The 21,047-nt window shown below is 39.1% G+C and overlaps 1 protein-coding gene across 1 annotated transcript; it reads right to left on the reverse strand.

The window, feature by feature from the left end:
- Positions 1–809: 809 nt before the first annotated feature.
- On the reverse strand, positions 810–20,483 carry RFTN2 (raftlin family member 2; the record flags this gene model as incomplete). Its single annotated transcript, XM_010141506.1, has 8 exons — positions 810–1,287; positions 5,521–5,599; positions 9,829–9,932; positions 10,465–10,586; positions 13,852–14,052; positions 16,080–16,386; positions 18,162–18,273; positions 20,300–20,483. Coding segments are annotated over 8 exons (1,379 nt in total), but the record flags the coding sequence as incomplete, so codon positions are not given.
- Between the last annotated feature and the right edge of the window lie 564 nt (positions 20,484–21,047).

Raw genomic sequence — 21,047 nt, forward strand, 5'->3', positions numbered from 1 at the left:
CTGCCCCCCCGCCTCGTAAAAAGCAACTCTGCTTATCAGAGTAAGAGTAACTTTTTTTCTGTTATGAGTTATTTTGCTTATTAAGCAGCTTCTGCCTGCGTTCTTTCTGCAGAGCAGCGTAAAAGTAATTCCTGTTCCTGCCTCTCTCCACAGAGCCCCACCAGTGTTAGTGTCCCTTAATGCACCCCGCTCCTCCCCACGGCGAGGATGGAAGCACAGCAACCACATCCTTTGAACATTCTTTCTGGTATTTGATGCAGTTGGATACACTTTACCCAGTGTGAGAAACATTTAGCTGAGAATTTTAATATATACATGTTTGTGTATAGTCTATGATCCAATACTGCCTGTTAGGTTTAGCCTACTTCTTCCTCCTATGTCTTAGCAGCACTGTTGTGCTGTCAATGCTGCTGAGTGAGGTTCTCAAACTACTTGTTCAGGCTGCAAGTTATCTTCCAGAGGGTGAGGGTTCAGTTTTCTGAATATACCAAGTCTGAATGTAGCTTAAATTATTAACAGTCTAGTGTAAGATTTAACATTTCTCTAGGCTTTTGAATTCAAAGTGAAAATTACATTTAAAACTTAACAACAGCCAGACAGTTCATTTTCTCCACCATTATTTACAACACCCTTTAAAAAAAAAAACAAACACAACAAAAAACTCCTCCAGCTTGTGGAAAATATCAAACATCCTCATCCCTTTCTCTCTTACACAATTCAAACTGTCGCTGTTTTGCAGAGTTTGCTTCCTTGCTTGTCAAAAGCATTAACAAGTTAGCAGAGCACCCAGTCACATAGATACTCTATGAAAGAGAGACAGAACATCAAAGTATTTTGCAGTAGTATTATTACTACAGTAGGATTAACACAACAAAGAAACAGACAAAAATACAAAACGAATCTGGGGAAAGTCAAAGGATTATCCCAATGCATTTAAAGGAGTATGATTTAAAAAAAAACAACCCAAACATTTGTGTGAATTATGTACACATCCATCTGATGCAGTTACTCACTTCATCACATACATGTGACCTGAGTGACTCCATCTTCCTGGTCAAACTGTCCATCCTCCAGTTCCCTGAATACTCCATCAGGGCTGCTGAAGCCTGGAAAGCCTCCATACTGGGAGGAGCCCTCCTTGCCCCAGCACTGTTTTGATGGAGATAGGTGAAACCCATCAGGCGGTTGTCCAGTTTCTACAGGGCGAGAAGTAGCTGTGTCTAATCCAACACTTCTGCTAGAGACTTTGCCTTTTTCCTCCCCGAGAACGTGCCTTAAGGATTTCCTCTGCAATACAAGGGGATGTTTAAATGTTAGCTTATTTAGGAGACAAAAAAAGCCAAACACTTTGCACTGAGCCATGAACGGACTTAATGTGAGCTGCATTTTAACACAAGGCAGCATTTAACGCTGGATTAAGCTATCAACTCCTCTGGAGAAGAAACCTCCAATGGATACAGCTTTGTTCTTTGTAAATCCATTTCAAGGGAGACAGAGAAGATACAAGACATAGCTGAGATTAAAGAAAGCACAAATGAATGTTAAGAAGTACTTCAACAATGCTCGATTCTCATGTAGTACTTGGGAGATCTGGGATGATTTACAAGCCTTAACCCACGCTAAAAGCAGCTGTTTGAAGACAGCATGATTTCTGTGCCTCACCTACACCTCTAACGTACCTGCACTCTGAGCTTTCTGCTACGTGGCACATATACGTGCTGCCCTCTCCTGTGCTCTGCAGGGATGGATGCTTGAGGGTGGCACAGCTCCTGCTACTGGGTTCCTCTCAGCTGCAGAGGTTCCTCCTGCCTGGAGGGGTGGGAGGGCCAGACATGCGGCTGACACAGCTCCACAATCTCCAGCCGATGTTCACTCTCTTTCACTCTCATATCTACATGCCACCTTGTACAATGCCAGGCTGGTGCCCTCATGTGCAAGCTGCTCTGAAAGTCGCTTCCCCACTCACAGTTCTGTCTGGTAGCTTCAACAAGAGTGCAGTATTTGGTAGATGATAAGTCTGATAAGATTTGATTAATTCATTTATCAAATGACTTAAACTCCATCAACATTGATCTCTTTAAGAGCATGATCTGACCACTTCAAAGCACTGAAGATTTCCCACTGATCCAACTTGTGGCTAGACTGCCTTTACTTTGCCATCTTTTCATTTCTGACCATAAAGGCCTTCAGAGGCCTCCTCAGTTTCTTGAGAAAACCATTCAATCCACACTGTAGATCTAGGCAGATAGGAGTCACCAGCTGTCCTGCACAGCCATCTGAGGGGGGGTCTGAAGAGACACTGCACAGGAAGAACTCACTATAAAAGAAGTCTGACATTAGCACTGCGATCTCCTGACATGCTTCTTGTTGAAGCGACGGCTGCCAACATCAAAAAGAGAAGTAGGCAGATTGTGATTTACGCAAACAATAGACCCCTCAGACTATGCCGAGAGTCCCAAGGCATTACCAATAAATGGAGCATTTAGCATCGTTTTAGCAACAGTCTTGCTGTCAGCACAAGCAAGTTCTGTGCCCCTTTCTATAGATTGCTAAGTTTTTTTCTCAAACCTTTTGAAGCAGTAAAAACAATGGCCCTTGTGGCTAAAGGAAACACATTCAGGGAAGCTGTTACAGGAGACGTTGGGAAATTAGACTAAAGGGAAATAGTGTTGCCTCAGGAGAAACAGGAGGAAACAAGTTTTGCCTGGATGCCACAGGAAGAGGATGGAGAAGTCTGCCTAAGGGAAACAAAGGAAAAAAGATAAAAAGCAGAAAACCCTCAAGCAGTGCGTGGTTCAATCTTGGATCTCCGCCTCTGAACTATTTTCTTAGAAAAGCAAAAGTGTATGATAAACAAAACCCCCACTGAGACAGCACAGCCTTTCTAATCCAGGAGGCCACTGAACCATTACATAAACCACAGACCGGGTCATAATGCATTGTCCCACCAACACACAAGAAGGCAGAGGGATGAGCTGGAGGGACATAAGATAAACCCTCCTCAGAAGAGAGGAGGGAATAAGAGACCAGGTGATAGAGGTTTTCCCCTCAATTCTTACAACTTTATCAGTACAGCTGTACATCAACACCTGGGGGATGTTTTAAAATATATGTATTAAAGTTTCTAGAGCAAAAGTTAATGCTTTCACATTTCAGTAGCTTGTTTTGCACCTAAAACCTCACTACTCAATGCAAGGTGAGCATGACATTCTATTCTAGTTTGGTATTGCTAACAGATCTACAGATTTAGATTGCAATGAAGGTAATAGGCTGTTTGCCAATTCAGACATTTTGCAAAAAAGCAATGAAATAAAGGAGATTAAAGTTTAGAGGGAAAACAATTGGAAAAACAGAAGGAAAATGTTAGTCTGCTAAACGCTTCACTCCAGCCTGAACTACCTATTTATCCCATGCTAAAATGACCTCAGTGTACTGAAATTTCCTGGTGGAGAAGTAAAACATTCCTTGGTACTTAAAGAGCATATTTGGATACTAAGTTTCTGTGGATTTTAAACACGGTAAACGGCTACAAATCAGCTATTTCTTGTTTACTTCCAATACGTTAATACTGGAGTCAAATGCTTCCTGTTACAACCGAGTAAAATAATAGCTACAAAACACTCCATTTTATTAGTATGAACCAAATCTGCTGACCACATCACAACTGGGTCAGAGAATTTAAACTATGAGCATAATGCTTCCTATTTTTAATTTAAACCACGTTTCAAAGACTCATCAGTTCCTCACACTGAATGTTTTTACAGAACTGGTTTGTATTGCATCTCTTGGCAAATTCCAGTCTTCACCATTCTAACTTGAGTCGTGTTGTGATGCTGCCTTTTAAAAGATGTTTGTAGTTAGAAATAACATGCCTTACCCGGGAAGGAGTATTCCTATCAGAGCCCGTGCCTTCATACAGAGTATTAGAAACCACTAGGGAGTTATCAGGAAAAGTATGACAGTATTTGATAATGGCTGACATTAAAACATTTTGTACATTTACAGTACTGATATCAAAACTATGTTCCAAAACATACTTTCAGAAATGTATTAGGAAAGAATGTAAACACAACAAAGTCAGGATGAGAGCAGGGGTCAGGAGCTTTAAGAGCTACAGGCTGAAGATGTTTAGTACACAGAAGGAACTGAAAGGAAAAAATTGCACGAGGAACTGGCAGAGTTTAGAGAAGGGTATGAATGGAAGTGGGGATTAAGTCAATGGCAAGGGATGTTATACAGAAGACTGACGAGAAAAAAGCGAAGCTCAGATTTTGTAAATGAAGAAATAAATTCTAGATAGCATACAAGAACTAGCCCAGAATTGAGATGGCAGTACAGACAAAAATAGGACTTTAGTTCAAGTGCATGTTGAATGCAGTTCTTCCAGGCATGGAAGTAGTAAGTACCAGGGGACACAGTGAGAAGGAAGTTAGGCTGAAGGTAAGCAAAAGCCTGGGGAAGAACAAAAAAAAGGGGAGAGTGTGTTTTAGAAACACTAAGCAGAGAAAGATACAGATGATGGGAACAGCCTGGATAGAGGGTTAAAAAGACCTAGGAAGATAAATATGAATGCAAGAAATTTAGAGACTCATGGAACCATATATACAGATGGAGAAAGAAGAGACTAGATAAGAGTATATAATACCACAAATGACAAAGTCTGTAAAGTTCCTGCTCTGGTGCTAGACAGGAGTGAGAATGTCCACAGGTTTCACAGGTACTTAAGACTACCTCAGGAAAGCCATGCTGATTAGAGAAAGGTTGAATGGCCATTGAAAAATAGAAATAACAACAACTAAAATCCATCACGGAACACTGAAAGGCTTGGCAAAAAAGAGCCCAGCAGTAGTTCATGCATCCTCCTCTGGCCACAGCTGGATTTACTACAGCGCTATACAGCTGCACTAACTGCTGTGACCTTGACTGCCAGTTACTTAATTGTCAAAGCACTTTCATACAACCACTGTTATAGGAGCCTCACTCGAAAGGGACAAGACACCGCCGAGGTCCAGCTGCAGGCATTTTAAATCCTCTATTTCTGTCACACATTTTCATGCAGCAACAGCTAACACCCCCTTACCCTGTTAACCTCCTGATGACAGCGCCCCTTGCACAGCCTGACACTTGTATTCTTCTGCAAGTGTGAAGGTAGACGTTTTGGAGGTCAAAATAAACATTGTCTTTTTCATGTGCAACAGATCCAGGATTTTAATTAGAACATTTAAGGCTTCCTGAAAACTTCTAATGAAACACTACAGCATAGCCAACCTTGTCCACCTCAGACACAGTAATTTCTTAGCACAGAACAGGCTTCTAGCATGCTTAAGCTTTTCTCTGAGGCTTAATTTAAGAGGCATATGGCTGAGAAAAACAGTAACACAAGTTCAGCTGCAAAAGCCCTTTAACTTGTTTCAAGTGAAACCCTCTTCTGCCACTTTTTCCCCCATTAATTTTGAAGTCTGGTTTGTTTCTGTACCTAACCATTACATGAAGTATTAATACCATAAACTTGTTACTCACCTCTGGTGTCTGGACAGCAGAATTCCACATCACAGGTCTCTGAAGAAAAATGACTTGCTTTGTGGCCAGATTTCCTTCACTAAAAAGTAAAAGAAATTTTGAAGACAATAATAGATACTGTAGCACATTCATTCCTTTTAGAGTCAGTTGTAAGTTGTGTGTATGCAAGTCCATGAGTGCAAAGAGGACAGACTAGCAAGCATCAAACTGTTTTATTAATTCCTGAACAGTTGTGTAATCACACCAGAAAAAAGTATAGAGCTGGGTTCAGGTGTTGTACGTGGAAATATGCATAGAAGAAAATCAATATTACTTTGATTAGTTATTTAATATGCCTGCTCTTGAAAGTTTCAGTACCAGAGCTCCTACTTTTAATCAAAGTCTGCACCCTAACGTCTAAAGTAAACCTCAGAGTCTTTCTTTCACCTAATCTTCACTGCTGTGTCAAATACACAGCAACATATTACTACCTACTATACTATCTGTTGTGTTACCTATTAACACAACAAAGAGGCCCAATCTCAGTTGATCCAAAGCTTCAGATATCCCCGTACTTTATGGTATGAAACTTGGGAAACAGTATTGTTATGCATAACAATATGGAAAGAACTACTAAAACCATGTCAGCATGTACTTCAATATGGGTGTGTCACAATCTTAACAGCCACATAAAGTTGAGAGAACTGATTTGTGTTTCGTGCCAGGGCTGGGACTGATGGAATTAATTTGTATTTAACATTAGAGACTTGTTACAAGAAAAATCAGGGATTAAAACCGTTCTTATGTGATAGGGAAGAGCTTGTTAACAGCCTGCCCCAGTAGAGCTTCTGGAAGTAAGTGCTGAGAAAGTATAAACCCCAGCATGTTCCCAGCATACTAAGCTGATCAAGAGACAGAGGTGATAGTTTCATGATGTTTGGCCGTTCACAATCTTCCCTTTCAGTCCAGCTGAACTCAGGTCATGGAATAATTCTTCCTTGGATGAGAGCAGAGAACTGTCTCAAACACCAGCTTGTGCAGAAAACCAAGGCAGGAGAACGAACTCATTAGTTCCCTTAACAAAGTTGCCTGCTCTGAGAGTTCCTGCCTCACTATATGCGCTCATCAAAAGAAAATGTCTTACAATTTTATGTTGTGACAAGGAAATCAACCTGTGACCTTATTCCTCTTGGCCAGGTATCTCTCCCTGCCTCAGTTGTGTCTGTTTTGATACCATCAACTGGGAAATCTCTCTTCCGAGTGAGAAGGCTCAGAACAGTCCCTGGCATGGGGAAGTGCCTACAGCTTATTTTGTAACAGTGTCTGCATCCTTCAGAGAAAAGAAAAAACCCAAACATTCAGCTACAGCTTGTACAAATTCTGCTAGAACAGAGAAAGGACACAACGGTGAGCAGACAATAAGTAAATTAACAATTTTCTAAGTCTGACCTTATTAAAATGCCGCACACGACAATGCGGCTATGAGCTTAATTCACAAAGAACTCAATGACAGTGGGATTTCCACAGAATTTCAATGAGCACAAGTGCTTACAGCAAGCCAGTCCACAGCTTCCCTCACATTTCCACACCCCCTCTTTGCCTCCTAAGTGGGGGCATTTTGAAAACTTGGATTAAGCTGTTTGTCATAATAAATTAATAACCACAAACTCAGCGTTTCTGCACTGCGTTTGCCTGCCTGCTTTGTGGAACTCGTAGATGCTCTGCCTTGCCCATTTTGAGTGGCTACAGCAATCAGCGAGGGGTAATAAAGGTCACTGCAGGGTAAGGCTGATGAAGCCTTTTCCTGTCTCTCCTTTGAAGAGGGAAGAAGAGCAACACAGACTCTTTTTGTTACCAAGATAATAAATTCTTTTAACCCATTCAGGTTTTTTTGCATTTCCCAAAATAACATTTTGCACTACTTTGGAACAGCACAGCACCTGGGCTTGCAGTTAGGGGACAGACACCAGCCTGGGACAAAAAGTCTCCTGGCTTAAAGGATCTGAAAAACTTTAAATCCTTATAAATAATTCTATATTTACACCACAAACATGTAAGAACTTCTACAAACTCAAGATAATATCATATTAGTAACTGCAGTAGCACTATGTTACCAGCAAAGTATCTTAGATTTTTTTTCCCCCACTCACTAGGTTTACATCCTAAAAGGACTATTAATTTTATCCTTGCTATATAGCTTCTGAACTTGGCATAATTACTATCAAATTTTTGTCCCGAAGAAATTTACCTAGTAAAGGGTGAATATAATGCAGGGGACCATTCAGGTCACTAATGTTACTGTGGATCTTGGGTTCTTTTTTGGTCTACTTCTTCGGTAAAAAAAACCCAAACAAAACCCAAACATTTCAGTGCCTGACAATCCTGTTACACCCCAGAAGCTGTTATCCCCACTCTGGGAAGATGGTTAGGAACAGATCACAGAAGATCCGAGATGAGGGCAAGTTTTGCAATAAATTGGGAGAAGAGAAACACAGAATAGAGCAAAACACTGAATAAAAATGGGGAGCAGGCTGCCCTGCTAACATTTCCTTCTTAGATAAGATTTTCTTTATATACATTACACAAATTCTTTTCTAAAAATTAATATCAAAACACGACTTTGCTGGATCATCCCAAGCTGTTGCTCATTTTGGTTTTTTTCTGAAGGCTGTTAATATTCAGGCTGGGTTTTGAGGTCAGAGTTACCAGTCTGGGAAAAGACCAGCTGTTCAGCAGCATAGCGTGTCCTTCTTTACTGAGACGTTTAACTTGCATTCCTAGGATAACCCTCCACCACAGTAATGGCCATCTTTCATATCGGACACATCGTAACCATCCAGGAATTTCTTCTCCTCTCTAAATACCAACATGAATACCTAAAAATAGTATTTATCAATCACTCCTTAGCCTGTCAGGACAGAAACACATTCTTTTATGGATGATTCAGAATTCTTAATTCCTAATTAGGAATTCTTGTTCACAGGCCTTTTTAATTTTCCCCCAAGAAAATTTAATAGCTGTATATGATATATACTGCAGGCACACAAAACGTGACTTATCAACTACAAACTTTAGCTTGAAGAAATGAATTAAAGAACATTAATTTTGTTTCATGCTCTGAAAACTGCTTCTCCCTGGAGCAGGAGCTTTGCAGCATCAGCATTTCATAAATTTCAGAAGAAAACAAAGCATACAGAGACCCTTAAATAAGAAAAAAAAAAAAAAAAAAAAGAGAACATGCCATATTGTTTTACCACAACTACTTCCGTCTTTGCCTTCAACCAGTTGGTTAAAATCAACTATTAAAAGAAACCCCCACATCCAAAAAACATCCCAACACCTGTTTCCTGACCAGAAAAACCTCCTTCTCACATGGGTGAGATGATTTAACTATGTCAAATCACTTGAACAAAATTCCACTTTCTTGGAACAGGTTTCTTAGAGCATTTCATTCACATTCTTTTTCATGATGACTTCATTTAACGCAGTGAGGTCTGGATCCAAAGATTACTCAAGTCACCCACTCCCGTTGTCATTAACGAGACCCAAGTCATGCCTCAGGATGTCTGTTTGTTTCCAAATCTCAGAAATCTTATTTTCACAGGAGGCCAATTAAAAAAAAAAAAGTGATAAAAGAGGTGTGTGCTTAACACAGTGTTTCATTTTCCATTTTTTAGCTTGATCCCATGAGGAAAAGCACAGTATTTTTTTTGGTTGGAAAAAAAAAAAAAGAAAGAAAACCTGGAACTTTAAGTAGTAGACCGGGATGCTCTATATCTCATGTAAAACTTCCTCAAGTAATCTAAATAAATATTACAGTAAGAGAACTGAAATCCAGTAGTTTGGTGCTATATTTGAAACGAACCCTAATATCTGCATTAAAGCGCAAGAGAAACAGCTCAATAACTTGCTGGATTAGCACATTCTCCTCCCTAATTTGCAATAAATACTGCATGACTGTCTTGTGACAACATGACTTCTTACAGAGACTAAACCAGTCAGTCACCCAAGTCCCAAATTAGTGACACATTTCAACACTTGTTTAAACTTGAAGCATATGAGTAAACCTGTTGCCAGGGGCTGGGTCAGTGATGAAAAGCTAAATAAATTCTTTAATGTTTACTTCTAAACAAGGAATTTTAAGTTTTGGATTACTAGTCTAGTTTGAAACTCACTGAAGTCAGCAGTCCTAGAACAATGCGGTAAAAAAGGTTCCACCATAACACTACTTACATCTCAAGTTTTACACGCAGTTCTAAGTACGCAAGTAATCACTTGAGAATTCTGAGATGTATACCCCAAAAATGCTGTAATCCATTGTTTGGGTACCTGTCATGTCGTACAATAGGTGTAGGCAGGACACAGGTCAGGAGCCATCCAAACTCAGCCAGCGTGTGCAATAAAGGTCCATAATCTGTTTTAATTTCACATCCCTACATTAATAATTATAAAAAGTAGTAAAGAGACTCTGCACAGGTTTTATTTGCATTTCTACACAAATTACAGTGACTCTCCTCCCCTTCATAAAGAGAGAATCTTTCAAGATTACATCAAACTGTGTTGTTTGGTGGAGATTCACTATTTGCAATGAGAATAATTCAAAAAGTTCAAGACTACAAAACATACTAACTTTAGATAGGAGTCCCAATTTGGCAAGACATCCAAAGAATCTCTCACTTCTTAAACTTGATGGGTTGCTAAATTAATGCCTAAAACTTTTTAAACACTGTACCAGGTGTCTTGATGTAACAACCTGAATACTTCACATCTAAATTAGAAGCTTCCCACAACAAGAGTTACTTTCAGACGTCATTAATCCATAGCAATAATAATATTAAAATGCTTATGTGGGTAGCTTCAAGAAATCATCCGGAATGTTTATCAAACACTGGTACAAGCATTCCAAGGAAAAAACACAGAAGAATCTAAGTAGGAAATAGCATTGCTAACTAATCGTGGATTTACCTCAATGACTGTCCATTGTTCAACAACTATCGCATCATTTCCTTTCCTGTTAGAACCTGGAACCCCAGCACCTTCTTCTTCATAAATAAATACTCCTTCTAAAGATTTGGGCACATAGTCACCTGTGAACATAAAGACAAATATAAACTGAAATATCATTTTCGGTGGATATCTTAACTGGTATGTACACACGGGCTTGGTTTTTCCTCTCTGAATAGGCCTCAAAGAAAATGAACTGAGACAGCAGACAACACAAATTTGTGGTTTCTTTCTACATCTAGCTACAACTTGATGAATGAAAGTCAACTTACTACTCAACCTCCCTTTTCCTATACAAATACGAACCATTTCATTTTCTCAAAAGCATTCGTCACTTGCATGCTCAAATTGAATTCCAGTTTCCTGGAGGGCAACAGATGGGCGCAAACTCTCTTTATTCGATATTGCATGCCTGACAGTAAGCATGGCTTCTGCTGTGGTGGGAGACAGCACAAAGATAAATGAAGCATGAAGCACAAAGCCCAGCTACTGCTACTTAAGTAAATGCATAAGTGGCCATAGGAAGAGCCTGCAACTCAAGTAATTGTAGTAAGATTCCTGATGGGAAGGAAGTTTCAGAGCACAACTCCCTGACTCACTTGTGAAAGCCTGACAGTATCCGGTTGGCCCAAACTAAAGCTGTGCATCAAATACGGGTTCATTTTCTGGTTTTGCTTCTCCTAAGAGCCACTGGGAAGCCTTTTTAAACTTTTTTTATTAAAACAACTCATTTGCTCATTTCACTAAAGATGTATTAAGGATAGCTACTGCTAAAGACACCTCACAATCTCAAAAAAGGAATAAAAGTGAGGTAAAGATGACAATGGGTGTACAGGCAGACATACAAGAAGTAATTCTAGTAATGAGTGCAAGCACTTAAATACTTTTTCTCCTCCCAAAAGCATTTTAGCTTTACCTCTGCTGGGTGCCCAGCTTTTACCTGGTTATAAACTCTTCAGCATTCACCTCAAGAACAAGCATTTTTCACTCAAGACCTCAGCAGCTAAATTAAATTCTCACTGTGGCTACAGACACTTGATCAGCTGCAGATTCCGTCCACATAGTAAGCTATGTCTTACTAGTCTGACTAGATCCAGACTGGCTCGGCAGTGTCCCACCCATGAACAGAAGTGAAACACTGACATATCAGTCAAGCGGGGCTGAAGCAGAAGCACCAACTGCTGCAAAGAGGCAGCATGAAATCCCTAAGTCATAACCTGGGTAGTAAAGATCAGATAGTTATTGACAGAGAAGAGCAGACACTGGAAACGGGAAGGCTGTAAAACTGTTGTTGGACAACAGCTGCAAAGATTAATTTCAGCAGCTGCCAAACCCGCCCCGCAGTAATTTGTAACTTATCTCCAGAGAGTTATTTTCTAGCTCTATAAAAACCTGTATTGAAAACTAAGAGCCTGATTTCTCATCTCTCTCCCCTCGAAGGAAACTTTTTTCTTTTACTGACTTCAATAGATAGGAATTATAATTTACGAGCAAAAAAAGATGACCAAACTGCACCACTAGACCGTATATGTGCAGAAAACACGCAGCTGGAGGGGAACTAGCTACCAAATTCCATCTGAGGTAAATATAGCGATGTTGATGCTTTTGAGTTCCCCTGACAATCACTAGATCTACTGCAGAGCTTCAGAAATTCAGTAATGCACACTCAAAACTAAAGTACTGAGAACAATTAAGAGAATTCTCATTATTTTCAGGGTTTGTTTTTTGACAAATCCACATCATCTGACTTCCAAACACTTTATGTTTTAAACTTCTTTTTTTAATTTAAGCCCTTCACTAAAGCAGGCCTTGCAAAGGGGATGCCGAATGTGTATTATTTTATCAGCATACCAGAAAACGCTTTAAATCAGGCACATAGTAAGAACAGAGACTACTCAAACCCCCAGTAATTCTATCCTCCTTGTCCAATTCATGTAGTAAGCAGATGTAAAATCACCTGTGAAAGTCACCTGCATACATCAATAAACTAACGCACTTGATAATCAGCCTGAGTATTGCAAAAATTTAAGGTCTCAAACATTTTCAAGCTTTTTAAAAGACTCTTCTCCACTGCAGCCCTGAGTTTTGCTTGCTTACACTGAACTACCACAAGCAATTCTAACTGAACACCAACTTCACTTACTACACGCAAGACAAGAACAAATCCAACCGGAAGTATAAATTCTGAATTTGCTATCATACACCATTTATTACAATAACTAATAAATTCTGGAACAATTTGTTCCATCAGACTCTCTTGGTCTGTTGCCCTTACACTAGATTGCTACCACTTTCTTCACATTATTTTCAAGTAATTACACAACAGTGGCTACATGCTGGTTTTTGCAACACTTCTAATTTCTGGCTTTCAGACAAAGTCAGTTCAAATGGAAATGAATCTCTTAATGGCATATTTTACCAACAAGAGAGTTTTAGAGTTCAAAATACTTCAGCCACAGGCTTCTGTCTGTTCATAGGAGGACAAAGGCTGGGAACTGCAAAAGAGCTAGTGGGATCTCCCCAGACAAGAACCCGACATTGATCTCAAACTGGCAGAATGAAGGGAAAAAGTTGAAAAATCCTGTAGCCCTAAGATCTACCACTGTAACAATCTGAGCATTAACTGAGCTGGCAGATCCCTGCTGCAAAGCACAGGACACAGGAAGGACCAGGGAAGATGCCTCCCAGCTATGTGAAAAGGTCCTGGAAGATCTGCCTACAGCTGAGGGCAAGGACAAACCAGATTTCTATACTTTCTGCATGTTTCCACATCTGACCAGAACGACCTGCAGAAACATCCTGAAACTTCAGATCAACACTCGAACTTTAATGCAATTGGCTGTTTTGGAAAGAATTTAAGTCCAGCAAAGAGCTGGAGGAAGTAGGAAGCACTGAACAATGAGAACTCAAGGTACTGTTGTGTCTCATTAAAAAGATTCAGAGTGCAGCACAGTATCTAGAGTGAGCAGCAGAATGTGAACATCAGGGAAACAGGTATCTAATGATTTTCTTCCCATTATCTTTTCCTTTAAAAAAAAAAAAAAATAAACAAAGAAAAAAAAACTAGCACAAAAGCTTTCTTTCATTATAATGCTACACTACTTTGCTGCTTTGGAAATCCTCCATTTGATAAAACAAAGCAGGAATTTCAATTATTCAGAGCTATAACTGCCCAGAAAACAAGTTATTCCCTTTTCAGATATCAGATTCTACAAATTTACAATGACTATGTGAACATGTTACATACTGACCTTCACACCAACAAGCAAAACATTATCTACTTCTTGCAAATGATGTAGTGCTACATAAACAAGCAAGAGTTTCATGATACTCTGGGGCAGTACTCACCTTTAGATGTCTCCCAGTGTACAAAAGAATCGATTAAAGACAATCCTTGTTTGTAATAAAACGTGGTTAATTCTAGCCAGTCTGCTTCCAGTGTACTAATAACTGGCCCCTTTCTTGTTACTTTCATAGACAAAACACCCTCGTGATAGGTCCAGCAGGTAGAATCATCATCAAAAACGTTGAAGATTGTATATAGCTTGTCTAAGAAAAGTAAAAGGAAGAAAAATGAACCTCTAGAAGACAACACCCCAAGCTAAAACTGTTACTAATATCTTATTTCAATGCGATTTTCTAATTCTAAGCAACAGTTTTAAGAATTGTTTCCTCATGCGAACATATTCAGCTTGAGCCCGGGGGAAACAGGTTTCATCTCTGCTACTCATGGAACTTCTGATTACAAGTATTTGAAATCACTATTAACTGAAGATTAAAGGTAATTTTCTAAATTTTTGAGTACTAGGAATGCTTGTACAGTATTGATTTTTACCCATTATTTTCTGAAGATTACTTAAGTACTGGTATAATTCGTTGCCTACTGGGGTTTCTGCCACAATGACCGATGAGTGAGTTAAGCGTACAAAACTTGCATATCCACACACGCCTTTTTACAGATGCCTGGAATAAGGTGGAGTAAATTCAGGACAAAATTTTGAACTCTATCAGTAGGACATGACTCTCCTTTCTACGCAGTTTTATTTTATTACCTACACAGTTGGCTGTATTAGCATACACGTGTTTATCCTGACAAACCTTCATTTCCTTTCCCATGACCTAAACTGAGATCACTTTCATGTCTGTTCTTCAGAAAAAAAATAATGAAGTTTCCCAATACAAGTACTCAATTGCTCATGTGTATCAGAAATTTGCCTCTGCAGGCGGTGTATTTACAGACAAAACTCGTACTTTATGACCCCCAAATCTAGAACTCAGACACAGTTTTTCTATTCTGCTACACAGAGCAAACCCCCTATTACAAGCTGTAAGGAAAGAGTTAAGCTTTAACAGATCAGGACATTAAGGCTCAGTTATACAAGAACATCTTTAATTCAAGTGTTACAAATAAGAGGGACCCTGATTATTTCAGTGCTTGGAGTCATCATCCCTACAGTCTACAAACTGGAGAGGATGCTTAACTCCTAATTGCAAAGATCGCTTTGGAGAACAATTAAAACAACGTATCTGGTGCAGCAGGGAAGACACTATGATGTCAAAACGCCATCTGTCATGGTGGTTTCATGCTGCCTCCTTCCTACACAACACCGTCCTGCATTATTTTTCAGGCTTTAAATTACTTCCTCCTTTCCACCTTTTCTTCTAGCAAGTGAGGACATCTTACTGCTTCAGTATCAGAAGTCATCGTGTCAGGCCATCTCTCTCACACACTACACCAAGTATCTCAGATTCTTCTGCAATCAAGTTTTCCACCACAGCACTAACATTTTTCAGTGACGCTTTTCCTTCCTATACAACTTTTTCTGCTTATTTTTCTTCTGTGTAAATTCATTTTGTACAATTATACCCTCATGATTCCATGGTCAATGCATTAATTGAAATTATCTTTCTCACGATGCTTCTCGAAGGCACGTTAACTAGAGACAATCCATTATGAACGGGTTAGTTTGCTGTTCGTTACGTACATTGGGTAGAAAAGCACGTAAAGTTACAGCTCTAGCTGGAAGGGGATCTCTTTGTGGGCAGTTTTGGAAGAGTTAAAACTGGAATCATAAGCAAGAATGGATTTCCAAGAGTGTGTTATGTTTTAATACTAAGAATAAGTGACAACTACGTGTGTTTAGGAACAGTTTTTAAAACAATTGCATCCCTCTAAAAGGAAAGATTTACTGCCACATATTTGTTATACACATATTAAATATTTAAAGTCACAACTACATTGTTGGCAGTTTTGGGGAGTTGCTTGGGTTTTTTCTCCCTTTTCTTTAAATTGCAAACAAGATTTTTCACAGAATGTTTATAACATTCTATAAGAAAACTAAAATGTCATTTTAGTATATTACCACAGTTCACACATACATAGAGCACAAGGTAAATATTTCTGTTTCTTCAACTGACAACTTCTAAAAAAATACGTATGCATTTAAGGAAAATGTAGCTTCCAAAATCAGTATTTGATGCAACAGAACATGCAGTTCCGTTATTTTTTTCCAAACACCTTTTTGAAACAACAGCTCAATATCTTATTTCTGCAATAAACCAGCAGTGTGTATTACCATCTCCTTTTTGTGCTTTATCGGGGCCAACTTCTTTGCCAAATTGGAAATCTGGTAACAGACTGCTTTCTCCTTGCATCTCCTCCTCCATCCCACTCTCGGATGAGTGACCACTCAGTGTCCCTTCATTCCAGTTTTTAAAATTTTCATCCGAATTCTTCCTTCTGCATTCTCTGTTTCTTCTGCCCAGAGTTGATTCCAGGTCTGCACTTCCACCTGCACTTGCTCCATTACAGGCTTTAGGTTGAGGAAAATGTTGTGTTACAAATCCCACGAACTTCTTTCCTCTTTTAGCAGCTCCGTTAACCTGTATTTACAACAGAAATTTAACTGCAAGGTGATTTTAGAATTGCATGTAACTTTAAAAAAAAAAAAACCCAACCCCCTTCTACATACTGTTCTGTTTAACTAAACTGCTGATCTTCAGGGACATAAAGACACAACCCTGTACTCGAGAAGGGTGGCTTGTCTTTGTATTCTGCCCATGTTTCCAAGAAAATGGAAGTCTTCCAGCACGTCTCTGGACTTGGGCCAAGAAAGGTGGCTCACACTGCTACTGACTTCATCCGAAGTCCTTCGTTTAGAGCAAATCCCAAGTGTTTTACTTGCTGTGTCACTGTGATAAGCGGTATACTGGTGCAGTAAAGAGTACTGTTTCTCTAAACACGTGATACTCAGTCACACTGAAATTACTAATACACCCACTAATACAACAGAAATATCTGTTTGTCATGTGTCATGATTCATTATCCCCAGATTCCCTTAGAGGCTACTCAGCCTCATTACTACTGAGGATAGTGAAGAAGCAGAGGAAGAAGGAAGCTAGAAGCAAATTAAACTCCCCTTAACTCTGCTTTCACCCAGTGGCAGGTCTTTCTCTCTGTACTGAAGTGTCAAAATACAACAGTATAATATGCGCCACTTGTGCAAAGTGTCTGTTCTCAGGGAGAGGGCAAGAAGGATAAGGAGTGTTGCCATTTAGGAAGGTGATCCCACTGCCACCTTGTGCTACTAGTTGCCCTGGGAAATAAAGTCTTTCCAGGAAAATAACAGAAAGCCCAGCTCAGAAAGAAGAAGTCCCCTGGGAAGTACTGGATTAAGTGAGGGCAGAGAGGGAAGGACCTCTACCCAGTTAACTCAAATCAACTATTAATCAGAGTGAATAATGGTCAAAATAGCTGACGGTACTTCTGTACCAGATTGGCTTGCGAGACCGAATCACTGCTAATTTCAAGCATATTTATCCTTTAAATGTTTGTCTGGCACAGTATGCAACCAACCTGGCAACACACTTATAGTACAAACGGGTAATGGAATCCCGTTTTAACTGTGAAACACCTGAAAACTTTGAAACGAGGCATTTAGAAGTGTCAGAAAGCTCTGTGATAATTTTAAAGATTAAAGATTTACAACATGCTTCTTCCTCTACTACTTTCCTTGGCGACTAACATAGAAGACATCACTCTGACTCTTGTAATAACAATGGTTTCCTGTTTCGTCAAGTCTTCAATTTCACAGAGGAAGTTACAACACAAGAAGAACTACAGCTGCAGCTTGCATTCCAGTGGGAGTTTAGTTTTCTTTAAATACACGGTATTTTCAAAAGCTGTACCAAGTGAATATTTCATACAGTTACTGTGCGTTTTGTATTTCTGTCAAAGAATGAAAGAATCTTTCTTAGAAACGGAATATATTTGTGTTCATCAGGAACACCTTACACTTAACCCAAAACATAATATATTTTTAAAAACCTTGAAGTTTTAATTCCAGAAAAGGCTGTCGTACAAACATATTTAAAGACTGACAGAGTTTTGGTTTGATTCTGCTCTCTGTGGTATAAATGGCCAGTCTCCCAAAGCTTTTCAGGTTCAGTACTAAGTCCTAAGTGAGAAAAAGCCACTACTGAAGAAAAATTACTCCTTTTGCACCAAGGAAAGGCTTTGTAGCATCTATAAAATAAACTAAGGTTAAAACTCAAAAGTAAAAAAAAAAACCAACCACAAAACATCACCCTCTAAACATAACTTACACATGCGGTAGAAACACAAATCTGAAGAGAAGTTTGAAAACCCCCTCGGTTACCTTTTCTAGCAGCTCCTTCACTACCTCATTTGTCAGTGTTTCACACATTAAAGGACATTCCTCAATCACCAGCCTGGGGTGCCTTTGTCCTCTGGGTGCTGCTTGCTTCTGGCTGGAACACAGGAAGAAAGCAGGCTTTGTCAGCAGTGTGCCGCTAACGTGGGCAAGTGCTTGCATATAGAATTCTTTTCTCCTGGAATAGTTACGAATGAAATCCTGACAATGCTTCTCCATACTTTTATTTAGAACTCATTGGGTTTTGGCATTTCGTTCCGATTCTTACACCAAGGGGCAGGTACTGCGTACTACAACGACAGGGTAAGAATATTAATATTTAATGAGACTTTGATCTGAAGACTGTTAACAGAGATCTTCTGGAAACTGAGCTTTATTGACAAACAGCTCTGCTTTTGTAGTAAGTAAACCCCAAAACCTCTGATAATGCAAAAAATACAAATTTAAGTGATAAATGTAGCAAAACCAAAACAGGTTCAGTTTTGTAGAGAACATACTATGAACAGAAATGGTGCTTTTACACTCTTAACGTGCTGCTGTTTAGTTTTTGTAACTAATGCAGAGTTGCAGCTATTGTATGAAATGCAACATAGGCAAATACTGGAAATACAATACAGCAACAATGTCTAAGGGAATGTCTAAATCACTCAGATTTGAGAATCCGACAAGCTTTAACTTTCATTTAACGTTAAAGAGCAGTATTCATCATGTTTTACTTGAAGCCAGATTATTACTCAGGCAACAATTTTGGTGTGTACGAACGATATAATGGGATTTTACTTGATGTTTCCTTCACACAATCTTTTGCATTAAAATGAAACAGTGAGATGCACTCAAATATAAAAGTTCACTTTCCAGACAGTCAGAGAAGGTGTTTTTGCCTACAGGAAAACCAACCAACCAGGAAACTGAGAATCTGCACCCAACAGCTTCACACATAGGCTGCAGGGGCTCATCTTTCACCTGTTCAAGAGCCTAGAGGTTCAAACACAACTTCTCAAGGATCCCACATCTACAGGGACAAGGCAAGCTGCAAGAGCTGTACGCTGGCAGCATCAGCTCTCAGAAGCCTCAGCTCCGGAGAGCTACTACTCCATTTTTCTTACTCAAGCATATGCCCCACATCCACACCGCTCACCTTGTTCGCAGTTGGATTTATAAAGGTAAGTTGTATGAGCAGCAAATACCATGGACTGGGCTTCAGAAAAGCATCTGAGAAGCTCCCTTGAATGAACTATGTTTTACAGAGGCACGACAGGAGTGTCAAGGAGCATTGTCCAACTCACTCTTCCAGTCTCCCAAAAGAAAATAGAAGAAGCTTTGTGCATCTCACTAGGACTCAGGAGAGAAGGGGAAGCACGACGGCTCTTAATGCAGTAAGAAATCCACTCTTCTAGTTACTCAAGGTAGAAACAAAAGGTTGTTTTCTTTGCATGGAAGGGAACTAATGGCAAAATTTTAGCGCAGCTTCTTTATGATCATGTGGTGATTACAATGCAGTGAAAACAGGAACAATAAACAAGATTATGAAGATGGAACATAAAGCCCAACTCTTGACTCTCCCTCAGTGTTAAAACCAAGCTTCGTACAGCCTCCAATCACAGAATGATTATTTCCTTCTCATTAAGGAGGAACAATAAACTATCTCTGACAAACTAATTCACACTTTATAGGTAATTTTCCATGAATAATGCTGTTATGGGAAAAGTGAAAACATGAAAATTTTTAAAATGAAAAAGAAAAAACACATACAAAATAATTTAAAGCAGCTTATTACTCTCCCAGTGTTTTGTTTAACCATGTATTTGCTGCAGGTTCGTGATACTTTATTATAAAAATGTATTAAAAGGGTGAACGACAATCTATCTACCCAAAAGTTATGATAAGCAGCTTCAGTTTTTTGTTTGGACATGTACTAAGTCAAAGTAAACAGTAGCCTATTGTGTGCTTAGCATTAATTAAAAAACATTACTAACTTGCTCACCTTTCTAGACAAGGAACAGTTACTTCATTCTCTGAGGTGCTCATTTCGAGTTGATAATAAATTATGCATATTGAACACTCCACTTACAAACAGCTTAAATAATTAATGCCTCAATGTATTCAAATTATTACACTGTTACCTTAATTTTAATCGTGAAAGAACCACTCGGTACATGTGACTTGCAGGGAAAATCCTTCTACGTCCAACTGGTAGTATAATAGGATGAACAGCTCCTACGACATAACCTTTGCTGTAATATTCTTCCACCTTAGGTGCTATATCCAACACAGAACTGATCTTGATAACTTCTGGATTTGAGGAAGCTAAAAGCATTGGAGGCAGAAGAGAAGCACGTTATTGCTGTGGATGTCCATATACTTTTGGGGCGAGTTCCTTTTATATAAACCACAAAAAATCCATCCCAAGGCATTTATTAAAACGCTACGATTCTACTTACACAAGAAAAAGCAGATTCACAGCTGATTTAACAGCATTCAACTAGCTGCGTATGTATTTTTACAAGTTAATATAATCTATTTTTAATCTATTTGGCAACACTTTCTGCTGGATCGAGCTTTGCCAAGCTAATTTAAGAGCTGCATCAACATCTAAACACAGAGTAAGTTTGAACTTAAACTTAACTATCTTGTCTAGACAAAGCCTTAAACATCCTGCAGCAGTATCCTTCAACCCTAGTTGTAATGAGGTAAATTCCCATACAGTGAATTTTATCTCAGAACAATTGGGGGTTTTTTCTTAAAAAAATTTTTTTGATCCCTTAGAACCGTGGGTTGTAGGTTGAAATTTTAAAATATTCCCAATTTCCTTTTCCTGTAGAGCTAAGTACACATCAGCTAAGTTATATGGTGTCCTTCATTTCTAAGGAG

Source organism: Buceros rhinoceros, unplaced genomic scaffold (genome assembly GCF_000710305.1).
Source record: "Buceros rhinoceros silvestris isolate BGI_N320 unplaced genomic scaffold, ASM71030v1 scaffold13350, whole genome shotgun sequence".
NCBI classification, from domain to species: domain Eukaryota; kingdom Metazoa; phylum Chordata; class Aves; order Bucerotiformes; family Bucerotidae; genus Buceros; species Buceros rhinoceros.